We start from the raw sequence: 25,449 nt of genomic DNA, 5'->3' as shown, positions 1-25,449 counted from the left end.
CTAGCTCCAACTATCATCTGACTGCCACCATAGGAAGACTCTGAGCTGCAACCTGGCAGTTGAGTCCTTCCCAAATCCTTTACACACAGAAACTGTGGGAGATAATACAATGATTATTATTGTTTGGGGGTGATTTTTAAGCCAGTGATAGAGAATTCAGTGGCTGGAAATTGAATGCTGCCATAACAAAACCCTAGAGCAAGTGGCATTGGCTTTGGGACTGGTCTGTGGGTGGAACCAGAAGGGCCTTGAGAAAACTATTAGCAGAAATCTAAAAGCAAGAACCAAACCAGACCCACCCCGCTGGGTGCTTCCCCAATGCCTGACCCACAGCCAGGAGAGTTAACAATATGATGATTATTATTGTTTTAAGCCAGTAAACATGGGGATGTTTTGTTACACAGCAATAGGTAACAAGGACACCTCACATCTGGTACCAAATTCTGGACTGATACTGTTCGATAGGAGAAACAGAACCACAGTAGGGATTAGACATCAGGCAACGTGGGAGGTGGCTAAGCAGTCTACATAAGGCTGCAGCTTCTGCTTCTGGTGTTGGGCTTGAAATTGGCAGACCCAGAACCTGAGAAAGAAGGATGGACAAACTGGAACCTGTGAGAATAACCCAAAATTCAAAGATGACAACCTGAACACCACATCCATCTCTCAATCTTAAAGATGCAGATAACCTGCAGGGTAAGTTCCTGCCCTTCAACACGGAGCTGCACGTACAACTGTCTCAGGATTCACAGACGCGAAAGGAGCCAAAGTTGCTGAAGGCCGTGTGTCACTCCACTCTAACAAGTGAACCAGCAGATTGGTGACAGTTTGCGGGAGCTGTAGCAGCGCCTGGTCCCAGATCACCTCACAATGTAACAAAACGGCTGTAGCTGCTTTTCCACCATCCATCAGTTTCCACTCACATAAATTTCTCCTGTGACCAACTCTAACCAGAGCCATATGGGGAAGGAAATTCTGGGAAATACAGTTTCAGCTCACTTGACACTGTACAAATGTACTACAGGGTCGACTAAATCAATATGGAAGTACACTTACTGACAAGGAAGATATTTACAAAATATAGTTTAGGAACAAAAGCAGATTAGAAATCAGAAAATATAGTGTGATCCCATCTTTAACATATTAATAATTTTTTAAACAAAGAAAAAGCCTGGAAGAATATTAGCAATATTAGTAATAATATTCATAATTATTCCTGCATCAATGCTATTATATGCTTTTATTTTCCTTTATTTTGCACACCTATTTTTCTTATCTGTTGATAATCAATGTGCATTATTTATGCTAATAAAGAAAAAGTTTTTAAAGTGGTTTAAGATTAGCACAGCAGAAAGACACACACTCAGGATTGTTTTTTCTGAGTCACTTTAATCAATTGAAAACTCTGAAAGTCAATTTGAATGAATTTTGAGCTCAAACCACACACAAAAAAACCCTGATTATAAATTAGGAGAATCGATCTTCCTCAACACCAATAGCAGGTCTTTCTTCCAAAAACCACTCTTGTCAGAAGCCATTCATTTTTTTTGGAAGCAGGGAAACCCAGCTAAAGTGTCAAAATTCCAAAGAGAGAGAGGGAGAGAGACAGAGTGAGCAACTAGGCATTCTTTATTGTTTAGGTGCAATTTCTGCAGCCCAGAGCTCTGATGTCAACTTTTTCTTTCTTTTCCATTATTTTCTGTTCCATTCAATTCCTTTTTTTTCTTTTTTTCTTATTTTATGATCAGCCATAGTTGGTGCTGGCTTCATTCTTTGTGCCAGAACTCTCTTCTGTTGTTGTTGTTTTGTTGTTTTAATTAAAAGAAAATGGAAATGTTATGATTTTAAGAGACAGAGAATGGCCACAGGGATTTTCTCTTTCTTCAGTGCCAAAAATGCCCGACGAGGCTTCTATTTTTATCCTCTGCTTGAAGGTGAAACACCCCCATTATCTCCATCTACACAGTAATGGTAATGGTTCCACCATATAAAGTTCTAACCCCACTGCAGACAGGTGGCCTTGCTAAATATGAAGCAGTTATAAAACTTTCTTTCCTCCACTGGATTGTATTGTATTTGAGAATGGGTGTGTGTCCTAGGGAGGGGTGTGTGTGTGCATGTGTGTGTGCCCACATACACACGTGCACACACACCTTTGCAGTCCCAGAGTTACACACTGAACACTCAAATGAAAGCAGGGGCAGGTCCACAGCTTCCACAGGAAGGAGCGCTTGAATAAGTTTAACATACCATTGCTCATTCTAGACGGTCCTGCTGGAAGCCCTTCCCCTATAGTATGCTTCTGGGCTGGATAATTCAGAATTAGGAGAAAACACAGTTAGGGGTTATTATCATAAACTGTGAGGGAAGGGAAATCAGTCCTAGGGTGAAACCAGTCCCTAATGGCAGTGCATGAGATTTCACAAGAGCTGGATGGCAGAGTTGAACTGTGGAGGTTTGGAGAAGATGCTCCCGTGCAAAGCCCTGATCTGAACCTTAACCTTGAGTAAGGTGGGGAAATGGTGGAGCCCTATGAAGGCGTTAATTCTCAGAGATTTTTTTCTTTAGAGTGTAGGAGAAGTCATACTTTCCAGTTTTAAATTCTTTCCAGCATACCTTTAAATTCCTTTAATTTCCCTCACTCATTGTGTTAGTTGCCTAGGGCAGCCATAACAAGTACCACAAACTGGGTGGCTTCAAACAATAGAAATTTATTCTCTCACAATTCTGGAGGCCAGAACTCTGAAATCAAGGTATTGATATGGCCATGCCCTCTCTGAAGGCTCTAGAAGGGGAATGCTTCCTTGTCTTTTCCTAGCTTCTGGTGGTTGCCAGCAATCTTTGGAACTCCTCGACTTGTGGCTGCATCACTCCAGTCTCTGTCTCCATTGTCACATGGCCTTCTCCCTGTGTGTCCTTTGCTCTTATAAGGACACCAGTGATTGGATTTAGGGCTCACCCTAGCCTAATGTGACCTTGTCTTAATTAATTACATCTGCAAAAACTCTATTTCCAAATAAGATCCCATTCTGAGGTTCCTGGTAGACATGAATTCCTGGGGAGGGGGGGGGTACGGGGGACGGGACAGAATTCAACCCGCTACACTCAGGAAAACGTTCAGCTCAGTGTGGTGATGTTATGGACGGAAGTAACAGAGAGAAGCAAGAGGGGAAGTGAGAGCTGCACCGCCCTCCTCACCCATATCCCGTCAGGTATCAGATGGGACAGGAGTCCATGAGTCCCCTGGGCCACAACCAAAAGTGAACAGGCGTGCGAGGAGGGGAGAGTGGCAGCAGCCGAGGTCAGGAAGATGCCTCAGAGAGGCCCTAAGACAACCTTCCTCCCTTCCCCCACGTGAGGCTTTACCCACAAGCATAAGACAAGCTGCTGAAAGGGAAGTTGTGTGCCCTTCTTATTTTTCCACCTATAGTCAAAAGTCACTGAAGTAGAACAAAATAATGAGTAGTTTCAAACAACTCAGAACAGCTAAATGTAGAAGCTTTTGTGTGCCGATTGGGTTGCCGGCTGTTGCTGAGTAGAGATAACTGACAGGGTGGGTCTCCCTCTCAGGGAAAGTATATCAGATGTTTGGTTATAAATGGTCAGAAAACATCCTTAACAAGACAGGGGTATCGATCAGGAAATAATTGTTTGCTGGAAGCAGGGCAGTCTTTTCCACCAGTAATTAAGATGGTGTCACTTGATACCAGCTCCAGGGAGAATCACTCTTCCCTCCCGGTGTCATTAACCTGGTGTCATGGCAACAAGCTGGTATGGGTTCTCCCTCTGGAGCTTTCTTTTATTAATGTGTCTGCTGTTCACAAGTTACAGCTTGCTCCTTCCGTTGTGTTACTCCAAACACAAGTGACAAGGTGGAAAAAAAGGGAGGTAGATTTTATTATTTAGCACAGGCCTCAAGAAAAGCAAAAACAAATAAACCAACCATTGGCTAGCTATATTGAAAGGTAACCTCCTTCCCCCATACAGGTCCCTATACCCTCATAATTCATGGACCAGTAACATCAGCATCTCTCAGGGACTGTTAGAAATTCAGAGTCTCAGATCCCACCCCAGATCAGAATTTGACCTTTGATCCCCAGGAGATGCATATTCATGTTATAGTTTAAGAGGCACTGCCAAATTTAACTTCCCTTCAAATAATAACACAGCCAGCGGCTGTGTACAAGGCGTTTCTCTTTTGAAGCAACATTTTTTTTATTAGCCTTGGTGGCCGGATAAGTTTTCACAAAAAAAGTGGAAAAGAGTCACTGTTTTCTGCAGTAAGAATAAGGCTTGCAATTTAGGCTAAATTTATCATAAGAAAATGTCTCCAGGCTGTGCCAGGTATTTTGTCCCCAGGCTTCTCTGGTACCTTGTCTAGATTAGGAGACCTATCCCTCTGATTCTGAGCTCACTGCAGTCAGCTCAGAGACTGCAATCTGTGAATCAGGAGCCAAGTTCCAGAAGCACCAAATGGAGGAGGCTTTTGGCCTAGAAATACCACCTGGAAACACTGCCAAAGAAAAGGCCAAAAGCAAGCTTTGTCTCTTTTATTCAGGACACAAGGTCATGCCGTTGCTTCCTATTCATCACAGCAATGAATTCGTTGTCTGAACCTTGTCATAAGTATCATTACGAAAATGTATGAAGGACTTTCCTTCATTCCTGACATATGAAATGCAACAGCCAGATCTTACACATGATGAAATGAAAAATGAGGAAATGACCCAGTACTTCCATTGAAAAGCAAATAATAAAAACGAACCCATTGAATTATCTATATATTTTTTCCCAGACTTTGGACTTTTTCATTTGGGAGGTGGGAGGATAGAACAGGATGGGTCGTAATGGAAGAGGTGAGATGGGACCGTAAAACAGATCGTATTTTTTTAAATGATTGATAATTAGGAATGAGATGAGTCATTGTTGCCAAGAATTAATCTTTTTTAAATTGATTAATTAATTAATTTTATTTTTTGGCTGCATTGGGTCTTCGTTGCCGCGTGTGAGCTTTCTCTAGTTGCGGTGAGTGTAGGCTACTCTTCCTTGTGGTATGTGGGCTTCTCATTGCAGTGGCTTCTCTTGTTGTGGAGCATGGACTAGAGGTGAGCAGGCTTCAGTAGTTGTAGCACACAGGCTTCAGTAGTTATGGCACAACAGGCTCAGTAGTTGTGGCTTGCGGGCTCTAGAGCACAGGCTCAGTAGTTGTGGCACATGGGCTTAGCATGTGGGATCTTCCTGGACCAGGGCTTGAACCTGTGTCCCTTGCATTGGCAGGTGGATTCTTAACCACTGCACCACCAGGGAAGTCCCACCAAGAATTAACCTTAACCAAGGAATGTGAATTTCTTTCTGTTATGGACGAGTAGCTGTATGACTTTGGGTAAGTGTCTTAACCTCTTTCCTCCTCAGTTCCTTAATTTGTAAAATAAAGATAATAATACTACCTACCTCTTTGGATTGTTGTCAGTTTAAATTAGATAATAGATGTAAACCATTTCATGATGGCCAGTAGTAGGTAATAAACACCGAATAAATATTAGATTTACTATTGTAGAAAGATGACGTCAATTCTGGAACTAAAAGAATGTGTTAGTGCAACAATTTGAGAATCAGTTAAATTAAAATCTACATAATAAAGAAATAAAATGAGGAATTGAAGTACTTCACCAGATTACTTAAGAAAAAAACAAAACAAAACAAAATGAGTACAACAGGAATTAGCAGATGAATCAGGCCCGAGAGAGTGACTTAGTCTGTTTGGGCTGCTATAACAAAAGTACCATAGAGTAGATGGCTTAGAAATAGCAAATGTTTATTTCTCACAGTTCTATAGTCTGGGAAGTCCAAGATCATGGCACAGGCGGACTCAGTGTCTGGTGAGGTCCCACTTACCAGACGTCCATCTTTCCTCTGTAACCTCACATGGCAGAAAGGGTAAGGGGCTTTCTTGGTCCTCTTTTATGAGGGCATTAATCCCAATCATCTCCCAAAGGCCTTACCTCAAAGTACCATCACACTGGGGATTCATATTTCAACATATGAATTTGGGGAGATCACAAACATTCAGTCCATAGCAGAGGGGTTACCCTGAATTACTACTTTGTTCATCTACATTCATTTAATTAATAGAAGTGATCGGTTATTCACAGCATCTTTATGACATCACTTTCTGAAATAGTAATTTTCAAGAGAACTATTTTAAAAATCTACAAAGTTGACATGATACTATATATAGAAAACTCTAAAGACTCCACACAAAAACTACTAGAACTGATAAATGAATTCAGCAAGGTAGCAGGATACAAGATTAACATACAGAAATCAGTTGCATTTCTCTACACTAACAGTGAAATAGCAGACAGGGAACATAAAAAAGCAATACCTTTTAAAATCGCACCAAAAAAAAAAACAAACTTAGGAATAAACCTGAGCAAGGAGGTGAAAGACTTATATGCTGAGAACTATAAAACATTAATAAGGGAAATTAAAGATGATTCAAAGAAATGGAAAGATATCCCATGCTCTTGGATTGGAAATATTAATATTGTTAAAATGGCAATAGTACCCAAAGCAATCCACAGATTTAATGCAATCCCTTTCAAATTACCCATGACATTTTTTCTTTTTTTTTGCGGTACGCGGGCCTCTCACTGCTGTGGCCTCTCCCGCTGCAGAGCACAGGCTCCAGACGCGCAGGCTCAGCGGCCATGGCTCACGGGCCCAGCCGCTCCGCGGCATGTGGGATCTTCCTGGACTGGGGCACAAACTCGTGTCCCCTGCATCGGCAGGCGGACTCTCAACCACTGCACCACCAGGGAAGCCCCTACCCATGACATTTTTCATAGAACTAAAACAAATCATCTTAAAATTTATAGGGAACCATAAAAGACCCAGAACTGCCAAAGCAATCCTGAGGAAAAAGAACAAAGCAGGAAGCATAACCCTCCCAGACTTCAGACAATAATACAAAGCTACAGTAATCAAAACTGTGTGGTACTGGCACAAAAACAGACATACAGACATATGGATCAATGGAACAGAATAGAGAGCCCACAAATAAACCCACACACCTACAGTCAATTAATCTTCCACAAAGGAGGCAAGACTATACAATGGGAAAAAGTCTTGCCAGCAAATAGGTTGAGAAAGCTGGACAGCCACACATAAATCAATGAAGTTAGAACACTCCCTCACATCATACACAAAAATAAATTTAAAAATGGCTTAAAGACTTAATAAGACATGACACCATAAAGCTCCTAGAAGAGATCATAGGCAAAACATACTCTGACATAAATCATACCGGTGTTTTCTTAGGTCAGTCTCTCAAGGCAATAGAAATAAAAACAAAAATAAACAAATGGGACTTAATCAAGGGCTCACAGGTGGTTAGTGGCTGAATCAGAACTCAACCCCGTGTCTGGTTCCGAAGTCTGGCTTCCTCCCCCTCCATTGTGACGCCTGTATTCATAGGACTAGATTTTGTCTCTAAAGCTGTATCTCTGGTCCCATCCATGCTACACAGGCAAGAGTGTCTCCTGAGCTGGTCACAGGCAAAACTGAGGAAGTGCCACAAAGTTTATCTTTGACAACAGCCAACTCCATTGCAAGTTTTCTTTTTGCCTCCCCTGCAAACTCTCACCAAGGTGGTGGTTTCATCAGTTCCTGGCTGGCCTTCCCAGTAGCCTCAATGGTACGTTCCTCTGAGTCTATCTTCTTCTCAGTACCTCATACTCTTGATTTCACCCACCACAGTCTCCTTTATTCAAAGCTCACCTACCATTCTATGTCATGTAATAATGATTAGCAAAACCTTGTATGGTCAAATTAATTACTGACTTGAAGTCACTTCATTAACTAGTTACCTCTGTATGGTCTGAATATTTTAATGCAATAAAGTACTCATGAATTACTTTCTTAATTAAAAATACATCTTAAAGAAAAAGAGAACAAGGATTATGAGGGTGTGAATTTTGGTGCTATTTTCTGTCAAGTGGGTCTTTCACTGTCCCTCAAATCACACCACATAGGCAGCCACCTACTTTGCTTGGCTTGGCTGGCTTGATCACCTCTGAATCATTAATAGCACAGGACACATTTTTTATACTTCAGAAAACTGGAGAGAGGAGGGGAGTTGGGAGGGGGGAGTCCATCTTCTTACAAGGAAACCCCAATATCTGATAACTCATCTAGTTACAAAAATCACAGTTCTAACTCATCCAGCTAGTATGTCCTAGTATTGATATTAAGTCTTCTCCTTAAAGCACAAAACACTTCTCATTTTCAGTTTTTCAGCACAGAGGGATTGAGTACACTTGTTACCAAGAGCAAAACCCAGAGTCCAGTTTGAAGACCCTGATTTTCACAACATTTTCAAACCCTCTAATCAAGCCTTCTTTTTCTTATCCATATTTTCTCTCTTGCCTCTCTGCTTTTTCTTTCTCTGTACAGTTTGTCTTAACACATGAAGAAAATACTTTTAAACGCAAAGAGAAAAATGGATGGTAATCTATTACAAATGACCTATTAAAACTGAGACCATTCAGTCTGCTTCTTTGAACATACAAAATTGTTTCTCTCTTCTGAAATACTCCACAACAGAGATGAGTGTATTCAGATATAATTTCATGTGATTACCCCATAGGAAGAGCTCATATCCACAACTCTCTATCAGGTCTTGTTAAGCACATAAGCAAACTGCCTTCAATTAGACCTTGTCCATCAAATCTTTATTTTTCTTTCATGAAGAGTCTGCCTTACAGGCAAACTCTGGTAATGTTGCCTCCCTATTAAAATAGCAAGAAAGGAAAGTTTGAAGTTGGGAGAGATCTGGAAGAATCTTTGTCACAAATATTTGTCTTATGTCAAATATATTTCCTGGGGGGGGGGGGGGGAAACAACTACAAAGCAGGATCCAGGCTCCTTGCATCCTATGGCTCTGTCTCCTTGTATGAACTTGGAATCCTCTGTTAGAACCTCAGTATCTTACCAATAGATGGGGGAAGAGAAAGAAAGTACAGTGGATCATATGAGGGTTGGGCATCATTTCTGCCCACATTCCTTCAGTCAAAATTCAGTCACAGAACCAAACCTAACTGTAAGGGAGGTTGGAAAATGTAGCCTAGTTGCATACTTAGGAGGTAGAAGTATAACTTGTGGTGAACAAAATGCATTTCTACCTTATTCTCTTAACTGAAAGCAGCAGTGCCAGGAAGACGTTGGAGAGGAAGAAGACATGATGATTTAGATACTTGGAGAAAGTCCAATATCATAGGCAGACCAATGTATTCCACACATAATAGGCTGGAAGACAGTGGCAGAAGAGGCAGGCTTAGAGGAGGTAGAAAAGTGTCCAGAGGATGGGATGGGCACAGTGACATCAAACCTATGGGCAAACATACTCAGAATTTCAGACACGGAAGCAGCAGGAATTTGGGAATTCAGTGATCAGTAGTAGAGCCAAGTCATTCATTTAGTATTTAGAAGATGTGGGGTTTGGAGTGGAGGATAAGATTAGGGTCAGATAAGAGCTAGGATGAAATAACCAAGAGCTAGGAGTATTACAGAGTTGGGGCCTAGGCACAAGGGTAGACAGTCAAGGCAGATCATTTGTGAAGTGACTCCTTCGTAACCATCATGGTGGACAAGAGCTGTTCAAATTCCTCCTGTCCGAGGTCAGCATTGGTCCTGGAGCAGTTCAGAGACTACAGATAGGGTCAGCTGGGAGGAGAGGCACATGGGAACCTGCTAAGCCCTGGCATGATCTACCCTCAAATGTTACCAGTAACCTTACTCTGCTTCTACAGAAAACAACCCTAACTAACCCTATCTTCCTCACAATGTCCTGGGATGAAAGAGGACAATTGAATCAGTACAAACCCTTCAGAGCATAAAGCAAATGCCCCTCTCAGAGTAGGGAGGACCTGGGATAGCATATTTGCTTACAAGTGAGAAATAATAATAAAAGTGACAGCTGACACATACAAGACACAGTTCTGGGGCTTTAAATACATTTAACCACTTAATCTTGCCAAAAATCTTTATTACTCCAATTTTACAGATTAAAAACTGAGCAATACAGACTTATGAGTGACTTGCTCAAGTTAAATGCAGAGCTGGGATTCAAAGACGTCTGGCTACAGAATCGATCACCTTAGTTACTATGCATACTGACTTTTTAAGAAAGTCAAATTTGGCCAAAATTTCATATCGCATTTTGCTTGCTTAAAGGAGGTGCCAGCAAAGACACTTTCTTGCACTTCCCTCCAGAGATCTCATCTACCATTTTGTTTCCAGAAAGCTGTCCTATCCTTTTGGAATGAAGACTAAGTCATGGATCTCCAAAGAATAAGTCACAGACAGTTCACTTCCTCTCAGAGAATGTACACTAATATGCAATAACAAGCTTTGAAGTCTCCTGTGTCACAAATAAATGACTGCAGAAGAAAAAGAAACCTTAGGGACCAGAGTCCCACCCATTTTAGTGCAGAGAGGCTAAGTAGCTTGCAAAATGTCCCTTAGGAACAAAAGCAAGTTGTCCTAACTTCCATGGTAAAAATACTTGCCTCCTGACCTCAGACCAATTATTTTCTCTACTCAGCATAAGGGGATCATAAAGGTTAAGAACCAGAAACTTCAGATTGTGATATGTGACTGCATTAATTCTTTGGTTGCTAGAGAGACTATGAAAAAGATAAAAGGGTTCAACTACACAGAATTTATTTTCTATGAAATAAGAAATCCAGCATCTTATGTAACTAGTCAGGAATTATACAGCCATGTGTTCAGACATTTATTCATTCATCCCAGCATTTATCCATCTATCCATTTAGGCATTTATTCATTCATTTGCTAAAGTATCCACTCATTCCAAAATACCTACTGAGACAAAATTTGTGCTCAATCCTGGGTATTTTTAGCACTTTCAGCCACTATTTTTCTTCCTGCTTGGTTTTCAGGATTTTGTTAACAAGCCCAGTGTATGGGATTCCAGTACATTCCATTATAAAATTATATTAAGTATGTTTGGGGAATCAGAATCAAGCCATTAATTATGGAACAGTTTGCAGCTTCCATCCATTAACTCAAAGTAAAGAGGACTATTCACTCACTTAGGAGTATTTCCTTTGTTCCTCAGGACCTCATTTTTGACCCCAAGGTGTCTTTTACAGACCACATGCTTGGTCTCAAGCCAAAGGTGGACAAGGCTCAGTCAACAGTAAACTGCCTTCAGTACCAAAAAAGTACTCAGGTTTCTGTAAATTGTGTCTATGAGAGTTTAAGGCCTTCGTGGTCCTTGTTGAAAAGCACCCTCTTTACTGTGACAAAGACATGTATTCTCAGTTTTCTTGGAGGACAGTGAAAGAGGTCCCCACATCTTGCTTCCCTATCACCACCAATTGGTTAGTGTTGTTTGTTCAAACATTGCAATTTTACCTTCTGCCCTAAATGATCCTACTTAACGACCCAGGGTTCTTGGAGCTCTAAGAAGTCTAAAATGACTTAGTTCAGCATTTGGTGCTGTGCCACCTGAGAACATTATTTTCTGATGGTAATAAGGGAAGGAACTACTCAGGAAAACAAAGCAGGATGTTGAGGTGCCAACATTCTGAATATGTTTATTCATGTTTGGATTTATGGATGCGAAGTGTTTTACATGCTACAAGTGTTTGTTAAAAACAAGTTGTTCCAAATCAATAAATACTAGCTACAACTATTCTCTACTATAAACAGAATAATAAGCAGAAAATAAATAGACAGAATGCAACTACTTTGGTACACACAGACATGCGTTTTCTGTCATAAAACTGATAAGAACACTACCATATTTTTATTTCTTTGTAGTATTTTCCCTTGAGATACAAGTTTTTATTGCACATTTCTTTGCACTTGTCTTACCAGTTCAGGTTGGTAGCATATCAAAGAATTACTGGAAACTGGTTTGCTACTGGGGTTGGGGAGGGCTTATTTTCTGCCATGTGGTCATTTACATCTTACAAACGAAAAAGAAGCAAGGTACAAAAATTAGTGTGTGTGATACGCGCTCAAGGTTGGGAATACTGACTGGTATGAATGAAGGGTTCTTAACTAGCTGCTCATCCAAATCATATATAACAGCCATTAAAAACTCCCTTAGCTAGCAGCATGGAAATCATTGGCTTGGGTATTCAAAGAGTAGATAAACAGAATTCCTGGATACTGTTTCCATTCGGGTTTTCCAGTTCGTATGGTTCCAGCTGGCGGTATTCAAAAGTCACACGATTTACATGTTTTCCGCTGGAGACCATGCGCACCACCGTGTGGTCACAGCCAATTTTCAGCTGGGCTGTAATTCATGGAAAAAGTAAAAGTTTCCCAGCAGGTTAGAAACGACACAGTCAAACCACTTCTGTCCACGAGATCATTTAAACACGAAGAAAGCAAGGGGATGTAGCTTCCTCTCACGTACTCAAACCAAGCATCTGCCATCAGGTGAAACGTGTTTGTTCTCATTCTTATAATGTAAAGATGACCTTGAACGACGTGGGGGGTGAGGGGGGCGTTAGAGGTGAGGACCCTCCCCACAGGCAAAAATCTGTGTATAATTTATAGTCTGCTCTCCAGATCCACGGTTCCTCCAGATCCAAGGTTCCACATTCTCGGGTTCAACCAACCTAGGATCGTGTAGTACTGTAGTATCTACTATTGAAAAAAATCCACCTATAAGTGGGCCCCCGCAGTTCAAACCACTGTTGTTCAAGAGTCAACTGTATAATTAATTGTAGAATAGTGAAATTAAACTCAGCCTTTCTCCTCATGTGCAAGAAAACTGTTAGTCCAACAAAACTGGCTGCAAAGAGGTAAGAAGATATCTCCTTGTGCTTTTTACAGTCTCCTACCTGCAAAGCTTTGGTGGTGAAGGCAGATGAAGGCAAGCATCCAACCTGCTGCACCTTTGCTCTAGTTGTGGCCTCAGTGGAGGCAGTGCCGCCCTCTAGGGGCAGGTTGTAAATTTTCAGAGGCAGTTTTTGGTTATATCTGAGGGGGCAAGTGGCATTTAGTGGGCAGGGCTGAAGGATGGAGTGTATTGCGAGACATTTATGTAGACCAAAAATATCACCTATTTATTATTTTCTGAGCCTCAGTAATAATTCTGTTTTACATATAAACAAAAATATCATTTGCATGGTTTAGACATACACTAAGTATACTCATTTTTGTTCTATCGTTCACCTGTACTTTTTATCTCTAATTTTTCCTGCACTTCTTATATGGAATGGCTTTTGATATCCTTACTTCTCTTAAATCCAGTCTTATTCATTATTTTTATAAGCATCTGGCAACATTTATGTATCTTCTAGTACAGATGTGCCTGAGCAGTTATATACTGAAACTGTGTGTATGTTTTTAAGGCATTCTTCAAAAATTTTTTTTCAGCTTTATTGAGGTGTAGTTGACAGAAATTGTATACATTTAAGGTGTACAACATGATGGTTTTATATAAATATACATTGTGAAATGATCACCATAATCAAGCTAATCAACATTCATGACCTCACGTAGTTACTTTTTTTTTTTTCTTTTCATTCCCCACTCCCCTCCCTTCTGGCAACCATCTGTTTCTTCTCTGTACCTGTTTCTGTTTTGTGAAACTCAGCATTTTTATTAAAAATTACTTTTATTTTATTTCTTCAGCCTCAGTCTGGTTCCTGAGGCAAGATTTATCTGCCCTACAATAATCCTTTCTGCTGTTTTAATTTTCTCAATCTTTTTTTCCCCACGTTGTCTCTATAAGGCCTAAATTCTGAGAAATGTTATTAACCTTGAAGTAAAACAGCCAGGTAGAGTTATTCAGGTAAGTCAATTTGGAGACATAATAAATATAAACCCTATAATTATTTGAATATAAGCACCAGGGAGTCTAGGCTAAGCTTCTGTGAGGAAGTCCAAAGTTCATTTTTTAAATTTTTAAAAATAAATTCATTTAATTTTGGCCGTGTTGGGTCTTCCCTTGCAGTGCATGGGCTTCTCATTGTGGTGGCTTCTCTTGTTGTGGAGCATGGCTCCAGGCATGCAGGCTTCAGTAGTTGTGGCACATGGGCTCAGAAGTTGTGGCTCGCTGGCTCTAGAGTGCAGGCTCAGTAGTTGTGGCGCACGGGCTTAGTTGTGGGATCTTCCCGGACTAGGGCTCAAACCCGTGTCCCCTGCATTGGCAGGCGGATTCTTAACCACTGCGTCACCAGGGAAGTCCCTAATTTTCTTTAAATTGTTTGCAAGGCCATTCTTTTCTGATCTTACTCTGAACTTTAATCTACATAACGTGCCTTATTTCCTTTAGTTAACATGCATATCATTTATTATTTGACATAATTCCTAATACAATTGTAAAGGGCAGGATACCTAAGCGTTAGTTCTTCATTGTCTGAACGACTTAAGAGGGGCTCATGAAAACATGGTGAATTAAAGAAAAAAGTGAAGTCTAAAATGAACCAGTGAGTCAGATAATTCAAGCCTTCACATTATCTTAAGACTGGTTTCAATTATCTAGATAATACAGGCAAAAGTGGGTTTTTGGCCTTAGTCACACCCTTTGAAATCAAGTCATATAATTCATGCACCAAAATTACTATGGCTTCAATTAACTAAATTTTAAGGCATGAGTGTGCTTCAGTTCTTAATCTAATCTTTTTACCCAGCTCAAATGCAGCTCCTCACAGGTGCTCTCCATCAGCCTGGAAGGATCCAGTGCCTCTGAGAGCACACACAAAGGGAGAGAAGCCATGATGCACTGGTTTAAACCAGGACTCAAGTGTAAATTTGCATAAACTAACCCCCAAGCTTTTAGCAAAGTGGGTTTTTAGAAATCTTTTCCCTTTACCTGTGTACATTAATTCTATTTCAAAGAGATTTTGTTTATTAAGTTCCCAGCATTAGCTCAGAGAGAGAAAATACTGGTTGGCAGACCTGGCTTTAATTAAAACTGGTAACAGCTGATCAAAAGGCTGTCTGATTTGCAGCTTCATTATTTAGTTGGTTAGTGATGTGTGCTTACAAAAGAGGAAGGGGGCTATGGTAAGGGATGAAAGACTGTTCTTCTGTTTGACTCCTGTCTCTTAAAAGATAATCACTGGTTCCTGCATCAGAAGTACAGATACAGGAGTGAACTTTACAGAAATGTTTTATGTAACCCTCTCCCTCCCCACTAGGATTTCGTTAATTAATTTGGTCACTAGTCAGCAATTCCCACCCTCCTCACCCCACCCGAGCATAATCAAATGGAAAATCTTCACTGATCTATAACAAAGAAGACCTGATTCTGTTTGGCGAGACCCAGGTCTTTTATTACCCGTGACTACTTTTAGATCTCAGAATTTACCTCTGTGTTGCAGTGGTCTTTCAGAGGCTGGTTTTGTTGCTAGAAGTTGGGGACATTCAGCAGTTCTGAGAATTTTTAATAAAGTGTATCACCTTCTAATGTATCAATATTTACTATGAGTAATACACACACATATACATATGTATGGTAAAGTTATTTAGATATTACTTCATTTTTATACTATTACTAATTGACAATACATCCACTATTTGAACTATGGTTTTCAGTCAGTAAAATCTGTAGTCTCGAGAGGAGGAAAGCAGGGACCTTCAAGAAGGTGGACAGAGCACAGAACCAAAAAGCTTTGTCTTGTTCATAGTTGTACCTAGGGCAAACCTTAAACACTCAACCTTGTGACTTCATAAGTTTTTCTCCCAGTGTCAGATATTGTGGTCATACATTCTTGATACTGTGCCTAGGCTCAAACGCAAAATCCTCATACTTGCTCAATGTGCAAAATCGAAGTTTTTTTGGTGGAACTTGCCCTCCCATGTCTAAAAAAATTGAGGCATTTTATTTAAGAAAAGAATCTTAATAGGCACATAAATAATAATCAAAGAAATATCTTACCAGGGCCGTGAAAAGGATAGCAGAGATCAGCTAAAGGCATCATCTTGGAAGGGTCCAGTCCAGTTCCACCCAGCAGCTCCACAAAGTCTCCTATTCCCACACAACCTGCTGAGGGCTTCTAAGAGAATAAAGCAGCACAGGAAGATGTATTTAAACCAATTATGGAAGCCAAACCATCGGACCAATGGCAAGTTGGTGAATTCAGTCAGCTGTAGACATCCTGGCAGTGCCGTTTAACTTAACATCCAGGACTCTGGGAAGTAAGACTTTTTTTTGTTTTTGTTTTTGTTTTTGTTTTGCGGGCCTCTCACTGTTGTGGCCTCTCCCATTGCGGAGCACAGGCTCCGGACGCGCAGGCTCAGCGGCCATGGCTCACAGGCCCAGCCGCTCAGCGGCACGTGGGATCCTCCCGGACCGGGGCACGAACCCGCGTCCCCTGCATCGGCAGGCGGACTCTCAACCACTGCGCCACCAGGGAAGCCCAAGACTTTAAAAAAAAAAAAAAAAAAAAAAAAAAAAAAAAAAAAAAAAATCATGGAATTGCTTTTCTAAATCGGCTGAGTAATCATTTTTAAAAATGTATGTGCATTTAAAAAAACATTTTTTTTATAAGCTCGAGGACTAGAATGATGAAATTGGAATCTGTAAACTCCATATACAATATATGAAAATTGAATCTGAAAATGCTTTGCTTTTTAAATCATTTGGACATACACAATGAATTATTTGAATTTCTTAATGCATGCAGTCAGAGTTCTTATAAATAGGGCTTCCACATCCGTTTTTTCTTCAACTTACCTATTTTCCTCTCCTTTATAAAAGACTTTTTCTGCTATTGAGACAATTCTTATCCTTGCTACTGATAAGGATTTAGACTAGTTATAAGAATATTAAAAAAAGAAGAGACCCCTCATTTGGGGCTCAAATTAGCTAGAGTTACCATCAACTTTCTCCTTCCAACTAAAATAAACTTATTTCAAGCTACTCAAAATAAGTATGTAGTCTTAAGACTTTGTGTGACGCACTGTAACCACCTTTCTCTGCTTCCCTTCATCTTTTCCACACTGTGTCATCCACAGCAATTCCTGTGCTTCACTTTCCCACGCAAACAAAGCAGACCCCCTCTCAGCCCCAAATGTCACAGTTTGGGCCACCCATTTCCCGGGATCAGGGCTGGCCTTGTGATCGTGCCACCCACGCCCACAGGGCTCACACTTACAAGGCCTAGTGCTTGGCTTAATGCTCTGCTGTCACCATTTTGAAATTCCTAATAATTTTAAAATAAGGTCCCTTATTTTCATTTTTTACTGTCCCCCAACAAACTATACAGCCACTTTTGCCTGTGATCCTCTTCGTCATTGAGACATAGCCATCAAGGGATCTAGCGGAATGTGGCAAGGTGCTTAGAAGCTAAACAGATAGACCATGCTACATAGGGACCAAAATCTAAAACAGAGAATGTAAAACACACACATACATAAGCGCACACAGTCCAACATTTGGAAGATATTGAAATGCAACTGGAACTAAACAACCAATAGAAAATAATACAACAGTAACTCTTTGACTAATGAAAGGAAGCAGGTGTGGGTATATATATTTAAAGCACATACTCTGTGCTGGGTTCTATGCTTAGGTATTTCACACATAATTTCATCAATGATGAAATAGAGGGTTAGTTAGCCCCACTGTGTACAGGGCTCATTTTCTTGTATGAAGAGTTGAATAAGCCATTTAGAGGTAAAGGGAAAAAAATGTAATTGCCTTTCCCTTGAGTAGAGGGTGTCCAGGGGGAACATGTCTTAAGACTAAACATTCCACCTGGTTCTATAGGTTCCAAATTTCACAGGAGGAGGTGAAGGGGAAAAGGCAGGCTCAGGAGAGAGAAATGGGAAATAAGAAGTTGGGAAGAAATGGAAGCTAAAATGAAAGGAACAAAACCAAGAAACAAGGAGGTTGGGAGCACGTACTTTTTGGCATTCAGTGGCTTTTCTTTCCTCTTTCCAAACCTCTCAGCTGTTCTTATAAACAATAGCAGAAGCTGAGTTGTGTAGGGATCTCCGGGGTTCAGCTCCTCAACAGTAACCCCCGAGATTTCTTTGTTGGGGTCCTAGTTCCCTGGACCAAGTCACTCTCATCTCTTGCCTAGACTATGACAAGGGCCTTTTAGGTGCACTGCTGCACCACTCTGGCCCCTACAGCCCCATTCATCATCATTCATGGAAGCCAGAATGACCTTTAGGGAATTGTCTCCTTCCCATCATGGACTTTGTCAATTACTTTGGTCATGAGGCCAGCAATTCCCAATCACTCTCACGCCACATGAGCATAATCAAATGGATTATGTCTTTCTTTCCTGAACTTTCCTGCCTGAACCCCTTCGGTGGTTTCCCACCGAGAATAAACTCAAACTCTTTAATATGAGCCGCTGGGCTCTCCACCCCCTGGCCCTGCCTGTCTGCCTGATGCTGTATGATACCACTCCCCCTCTACTTTTCCTTCCTTCCATTTCTAGAACTCAGAAAGCCCATTCCTGCCTCTGAGCCTCTGCACTACTGTTGCTCTGTTCCCAGCTCTTCCTTTGGCTGCTGGCTCCTTCTTACCTATCACTGAAATCTCACTTTAAATGTCTCCTTCTCAAAAGATTTCTTTCTTGACCATCTCATCTCAAGTAGCTGCCTGCCCCTCACCCTACCCCCTTGTCCCCAGCCACCACTCTGCTTCATTTTCTGTAGGGCACTCACCACTATTTGAAATACATTATACTTTTGCCTGTCTCATCCCACTAGAATATAGGTTCCATGTGAGTAGAGCCTGTTTTGTTCATTGCTAATTTCCTGCATCTAGAAGAATGCCTAGCACATGGTAAGCACTCAAAAAATATTTTGTAAAGCAATAGATACCTAGCACACTGCAGACTTCACATTTTTTAAAGTGGTAAGAACCAAGATTACTCCTCATAGCCAAGAATAACTAAAGTACAGATCTCTCAATCTATCACACTTGCTATCTTCTATATTAAACATGAAGGGGCTTCCCTGGTGGCACAGTGGTTGAGAGTCTGCCTGACGATGCAGGGGCGAGGATCCCACATGCTGCGGAGCGGCTGGGCCCGTGAGCCATGGCCACTGAGCCTGTGCGTCCAGAGCCTGTGCTCCGCAACGGGAGAGGCCACAACAGTGAGAGGTCCTCGTACCGCAAAAAACAAAAACAAAACAAAACAAAACAAAACAAAACAAACATGAAGAATGACATACAAAAAATCTCAAGCCTATAAGCCTAAACCAAAGACATCCACTTATCCTGGCCTTTATCAAAGGATTATTCTTCCACTAAGGTTCAACTTTAAAAAATAGGCACTGGCCTATGAATTTAGGGCTTAAAGGAAATTGGATTTACTTCTTTTCTCAGCCCTAGTCCTATTTATTTGGTTTTCACTGAAATCTTTCTGATTAGGAACTATGACTATCTTTCATGCCAGCAAATGCATGAGCTGTCTTAACCTAGGCATATGAGAACATAAAAGGAAATGAGGATGACTCAAAGGAAACAAGCTACCCGTGCAAATAAATGTGGTCAAGCTCAGCATTAATTGTAAAAGCCATACAGAAGTTCATGGGGGAAAAAGTTGATGGGGAGTCTCAACTAATGTTTTGTTGCAAAATGTATGGAATTAAATGTAATGCAAAAAACGCTTCAGAACTTTACTGTATTTTGCAATATAAAAATCCAGTTTTGTATTTTATGCTACGCTTAGCATTCCTTCATAACACAGTCTGTCAATGAGATACTTCCTTCATGTCAAAAGAAAATTCCAATAATCAGAAAAACAGCTGTGTAGATGACTCACACTAGGTTCTGCTAGGAGAGAATTTTTGTAAAAGAGGCAAGTACAAGAGAGTTCAATTGTAATTACATGCCACAACTTTGCCAACTGAAAACATGTCTAACATCACAAGAAAAGTATTCAAGTAGTCAGAAGAGGCACCTGAGTATGCAACTTGCAGCATAACGGAAATAGAAGGGGAGTTTATTAAAGCAGCGAGGGCAGGCTCATGTGAGATCTAACAGCCAAACAGAAGGACATACTACACCAGTTCATCCACATTTGCCCTGTACAGTTACTTTTGCTCTGATAAAGCTGAGGTCTTAGGAAGTGACTGGGAAGCAAATAAGCAACTCACCTTTAATTGCAGACCATTTAAGTGTCCCAGGGTGAGATCAGATATTTTGATCACCACAGGATAAATTATGGAGAAGCTGCAGTTGCGATGCTTATGTGCCACGACCAGAGTGAACCTTCCATTTGGGGTCTGGGAGATGACATTGCAGGCTTTGTAGAAAAACAAAATCACGTTTTCACTGCTTGGTATGCTGGGCTTTTATAGAAATTTACCTCATCCTTATTCTAAGCTCCTATTCATGGTCTAGGGGCTTGTGGCCCAGAAGAGAGTACTTATCACAAAGGTGATTTGGAGAAAGGAAGGAGTTGGGGAATAAAAAGCACCAGTGATGTATGGACACTGTCAGGAGGCCCTGGCTGCAAGGGGACTTCTAATCGTAATCTCAGGGGGTCACCTTGTTTATAACACTCACAAGACATAAATTAATAACCAACCAAACAATACTAGCTGGTAGAAGTTCTAGGAACACTTCATTAACTAGGGTCCAAGTTCAAGCTGGGAGTCTGGAAGAATCAAGGCTTAAAGGTAAGGCCAGAACTCAAACCCTGTCTGTCTGTCTGAAAACTTTATTAACTGAACTTGGAGCTATATGTTACTTTTGAGATAATAAAGTGAAGAAACATTAAACTAGTTACAAAATAGGCTGAGAAAAATACAAAGCAGGCTTATGTCTGATAAATATTTCCTGGGTGTTAAGTGATAAGTTGACTAATAGGTAAATTTTAAATGTTTATTTACTCCCAGGACTTTCTGAAATTTTGTTTTGTATCTCAAGACTAGACTTACAATAAATTTATTCTTCTAGCTATGAAACTAGAAGCATCAGAGTTTGTATATTTTTTGGCCAGTTATGGGACAAAAGTTTCTGATTGATCAGACTATGTCAGAACTACCTTTTGCTTCCATCTTATATTTTTAATTACACTTAACTTCAAAAAGAACTGAAATTCCTTGATGATTCTAGAAGGTTTCTGCTTTCTAACCAAACAGGATATAGGAGAAAAAGTTCATGTTGTCCTCTAGTGTTATTCTGCTCCAGTCCTCAGAAACAGCCTTTTTGGGGGGGCTTCTTTCAAAATTTTTGTTTTTGTTTTTTAAGAACAAAATTTGGGAGATCAGTCAGTACATTATTTTTTGACAGATTAGGTAGGCCCCCTTCTTCAACCACATGAAGTGTTAATAATACTATTGTATGCAACCAAAAATGAATATGTTTTCCTGATTTTTTATAAACACTTTCCTCTTAATGGGGAAGAAATAATAGATGAATGAACTCATTCTGATTAAGATAATGTATTTTAGGCCTGGGCTATTCAGCTTTTTAGCATCTATTTGTGTATCCACCAGAAATGAACTAAATTAGAGCAATGGGTTCAGACTCAGATGGCAATGTTGAGGTCCTCTGGTCCAACCCTCTGCTCAGGGCATGAAATCTGTCTACACATCCCAGATATGTAGTCTTTCAGCCTTCACCTGAATATCTGTAAGACTGCAACTTCCTATCTGATCCCTCAAGCTTATCCAGATCAATGGAATGACTTGGAGGGATTAGTTTGTTCACTGAATACATTGTAGTAGCTCCGGAGATCAGAATAAGACTGGAGAAAACATAGAATTCTAGCCACCATAAATTAGTAGCTTACCTAGCCTGGTAAATAAATTAAAAACTGATTTGATTTTCATAATAATGAATTAGAAATATCCTTTAGGTCATTTCTAATGACAAAAGAATTTCCATTCAAATCCTTCCTCACTTCAAATTTCTTAAGTCTGTGCAATGATGATACCTTTGAAAAGCAGAACTGACACTCTCTCCCCCCAAGTCCTGCCTTCCAACTAAGAAGACATTAAGTCCACTTACGAAAGAGGTTAGGATCTGTCTTTATGGTTAATGTGAACCCATTTCCTGGTTCATGGACCCGGAAGAAGATCATGGCCACGTTCTGGGAGGATCTGATGCTCCTTCTGCTAAGACCACTCTCACAGAAATCTATGTACCGCTCAGTCATGGGGAGAGGGTGATCCTGGGAACTGGGGAACTTCTCCCCCTTGAGAATCCAACCATCAAATACCTTCCAACAAAAAATACAGACAAAGATGATCACTTTCATCAACTCCTGAAGGCGTAGGTGTGTTGAAAAGGGGGAAAAGGTTATCCAGCCATGGGCCTTCGGTCGTAAGTGAGGAATAGACAGCCCACACCCCCCTGCACACGTGCTTTCTATTTGTACATATTTAGACTGTGAGGGTTGTTTGCAAGTCACATTATTAATTGTTGCTTTTTCCCCTTTATAAACTCTAACATTTCCAAAGCAAATAAACTTTCTTATACTTTATCATTTCAGCCACCTTTTTGGTAAATGAAACTACAGACAATACACATTTTTGTGTTGCTCATATTTTCCATACATCCTACCTTCAGAGGAATTCCACAGGAACATAATTTGGGTTTCAGTTTTTCTCTTTCCTCATTAAAATATGAACAAAATTTCTCAAAAATAGCAAGAGGAAAAACTGAAGCAGCAACTTTACCTACCTGCCGATGGTTATACACACCCATTTTCCTCATTTTTTTACTCTTATCACATATTAAAATATCAAGAACTACTTTAACACTTAGATGATAATGGCTGGTATGCAAGTTCGGAATTTTTTCCTTCACTTGTTGAAGTTTGTAGTCGGCTGGACAAAAGGTGAGTCTATTGACTTTACTCTTAAAATCACCACAGGTCTCCAATTTAATGAGTCCAACCTAGTTCACGTTAGTAAAATTACCAGCTACCAATTATTTCACCAGATCAGTCCTCTTCTATTGCATTTGACAGGTTCCAGAATAATTCCACTTTGGGATTTTAATCATATTCATTTTAACTGGACTGGAGAAGTCCAGCAGCCATCCCAGGCTGACCCATTAGACTCATGGAGAACTGGGAGTGGGGATGTTATGAGGCTGGGGGACATATCCGCACCTCCCACCTGCCTCAGACTAGGTTCCTTCTCAGCAACCTTCCCTGCAGCCAGTGCCCTTCTGCTCCACAATCAGGTCACCCAGGCATTGAAGACAGCTTCTGGGAGCCTGAAACAGCTCCACAGAGAAAGGGACCAGCAGGAGCAAGGCGGGCTCAGATCTCAGACATGTGAGGTCGCCTTCTAATCAGAACCGCAGGTTCGGTGGACCCGAGGGCTCGTACTAGTGGGTTTGTACCCCTTTTCATCTGCTCCAGATTGCAACACAGTGGTTCGCGCCACGAGTTCTAGTCTTTGGAAGCGCCCGGGACCGAGAGCGCACAGGGATGAATTTAAACCACTGCAAGACCAAGGCACTCGCCCTTCTGCGAGTGGGGCGAGGTTCGCGCTGCGCGGGGGTCCCGGACTGCGCCTCTCCCGCTCCTGCACCAGCGGAGCATCTAATTACGAGTGTCGCCGGCTCTCCACGCTAGGGCGCAGCGTCCCGGCCATGACCCCTCCCTTGCCCCGCGGCTGGGGCTGCGCCTGGCGGGGGCGCCTCACCTTCAGGAAGTCCCCGCTCTCACAGTCGATGGAGACCAGTTCGTAGTGGATGGTGATAAACTCCTCAGGCTCTGCGATGAAGAAGGCGGCGCAGTGCAACTGCGGCCGGTCCGCGGTGAAGGTGAACTGGCCCTGGAGGCTCAGCATGTCCAGGCACCCTGGGGGGGGGAGGGCAGCGGGGTTGGGGGTCCCGGGTTGCAGCCACTGCGGCGGCACCCGGGGCAGCCCCTCTCCGCTCGCGACCTGACTCCCAGCCTCGGCTGCGCCCCGCTCCCGCGCTCCGGGTGCGTCACCCCATCTCGCCCCAGTGCGCCTCCTCGGACTGACCTTTAGCGATGGGAACTGCGCCCCCCGCGGTCCTCAACAATCCCCACCTCCCCGCTTCCCGCGGACGGACGCCAGCCAGGCAGCCCCGACTCACGCATAGCGCGGCGGTACAGCTGCTCCCCCGGCAGCTCCCGCTTCAGGTTGGCGCTGAAGAGTAGGAAGGGGTCGTGGTCCACAGCTTCCCGCAGCTGGCCAGGAAAATAAGTCAGTCCGCAAAAGTTCAAGGAGGGGGAAGGGGGACCAGAAGCAAGGCACCCTCCCTGCCCCGCGGCAAAGAGAATAAAGTGACCGGGTCGATGTCTCCCGGGTCCGGGTCCGGAGAAGACGGGAAGGTTTAGACCTTTCCCATCAGACCAGGGTATGCCCAGGGACCAGAGGCAAGGAGGAAGAGGCAGGGAGGGAGAGTCAGGGGAAACCAGAGGAGAGAGGGGGCACAGTAAATGCGGAAGAAAGAGCTAACCAAAACATGTCTGAGAGCAGAGGCAGCCTGCCCACCCCCAAGGCTGGACACTCACCACAGGAAGGTGTGATGGGTCAACCGGGTAATCGCTCACCTCCAGGTACCGGCTCTCCCCTCGTAGAGCCATCAGACAGATCAGAATGAAGTGACACTGAAGTTTGAAAGTGGGAGCCATGCCGGCCTGCCTCTGCAGCTGGTGCTTTCTGCTCCGCAGGTCTGGGCTTTTTGCTTCCCACGCGCTCCCCCAGGCTGAGAGCTAGAAGCTGGTAGGGTCCCTTTGCTGGGTCTCTTTTATAGAGCAGTGAGGAGGGGAGGCTCTCTGCCCCTTAAGTGATTTGAGCTCAGCAACCATGGGTTACTCTGTCTCAGTGACAAAGTGCTTGGTGATGACGAGGGTCCAGCTCTCAGCTGCAAACTTTCCGAGTGATCCAGCGTTATTCACCGAGAATGATTTCAGACACTTACAACTTAGTGAATCAAAGTGTGGGAGAAAGAATGAAGCAAGGATAGAGAATAATGGACGGCATTTTACTTGGCCTGCCACATGCTGAATTATCCTCTCCCACGGACATGCAGGGAATTTTTGGTTTTGCAAAGCCAAGTGACAGTGTTACACACAGGCATAAAATACCCAAACACACACAACCTTATCGTACAGACTTGTCACATAACCTTAAATGGAATCATGTTGGAAATTGTCAGAGAATATAGTATTCATGCAATTGCTCATGCCTCTCAGGCAGAAACTTGAGGCATTTTCAGCTCCAAAGAGAAGCTGATTTCGCAGACTATTGCAATCATGTAATTCAAGCTTTCTTTCTGTCCCTTGGTCTTTGCTTTATCCCGGTCCAGTTTCTTGTAAGCTTTTCCTTAATAGAAAGCTAACTCTGGAGTCCATGGACTCCTGGATTTCAGCCGAGCTCTGTCACATAGCCTGAATGTATACAGGATGGACACACTCCTGGGCCAGCTAACCGTGGCCACATGACCTTAACATCCATCGGAACCACTGAAAGACGGAGTCATTCCATTTCACGCCT

At 42.1% G+C, this 25,449-nt stretch overlaps 1 protein-coding gene across 4 annotated transcripts; it reads right to left on the bottom strand.

The window, feature by feature from the left end:
• Positions 1–10,707: 10,707 nt before the first annotated feature.
• CRHBP (corticotropin releasing hormone binding protein) lies at positions 10,708–24,860 on the bottom strand. 4 transcript variants are annotated; one of them, XM_067031177.1, is made up of 8 exons: positions 24,504–24,674; positions 24,044–24,137; positions 23,623–23,780; positions 21,974–22,184; positions 20,113–20,261; positions 15,929–16,046; positions 15,359–15,423; positions 11,608–12,464 (listed from the first exon to the last, which is right to left on the bottom strand). In XM_067031177.1, exons 1-7 carry the CDS (start codon positions 24,582–24,584, stop codon positions 15,398–15,400), a joined length of 837 nt encoding a protein of 278 aa, XP_066887278.1. In that variant the 5' UTR covers positions 24,585–24,674; the 3' UTR covers positions 11,608–12,464; positions 15,359–15,397. The 4 variants fall into 4 exon arrangements, with proteins under 4 accessions (XP_066887276.1, XP_058917383.1, XP_066887278.1 ...); XM_067031176.1 differs by having other exon boundaries at positions 12,409–12,464; positions 24,465–24,849; XM_067031175.1 differs by lacking the exon at positions 15,359–15,423 and having other exon boundaries at positions 10,708–12,328; positions 24,465–24,849.
• Between the last annotated feature and the right edge of the window lie 589 nt (positions 24,861–25,449).

Source organism: Kogia breviceps, chromosome 4 (assembly GCF_026419965.1).
Source record: "Kogia breviceps isolate mKogBre1 chromosome 4, mKogBre1 haplotype 1, whole genome shotgun sequence".
NCBI classification, from domain to species: domain Eukaryota; kingdom Metazoa; phylum Chordata; class Mammalia; order Artiodactyla; family Physeteridae; genus Kogia; species Kogia breviceps.
The sequence above is the reverse complement of the archived record's forward strand: the minus strand, read 5'-3'. Positions and strand labels throughout refer to the sequence as shown.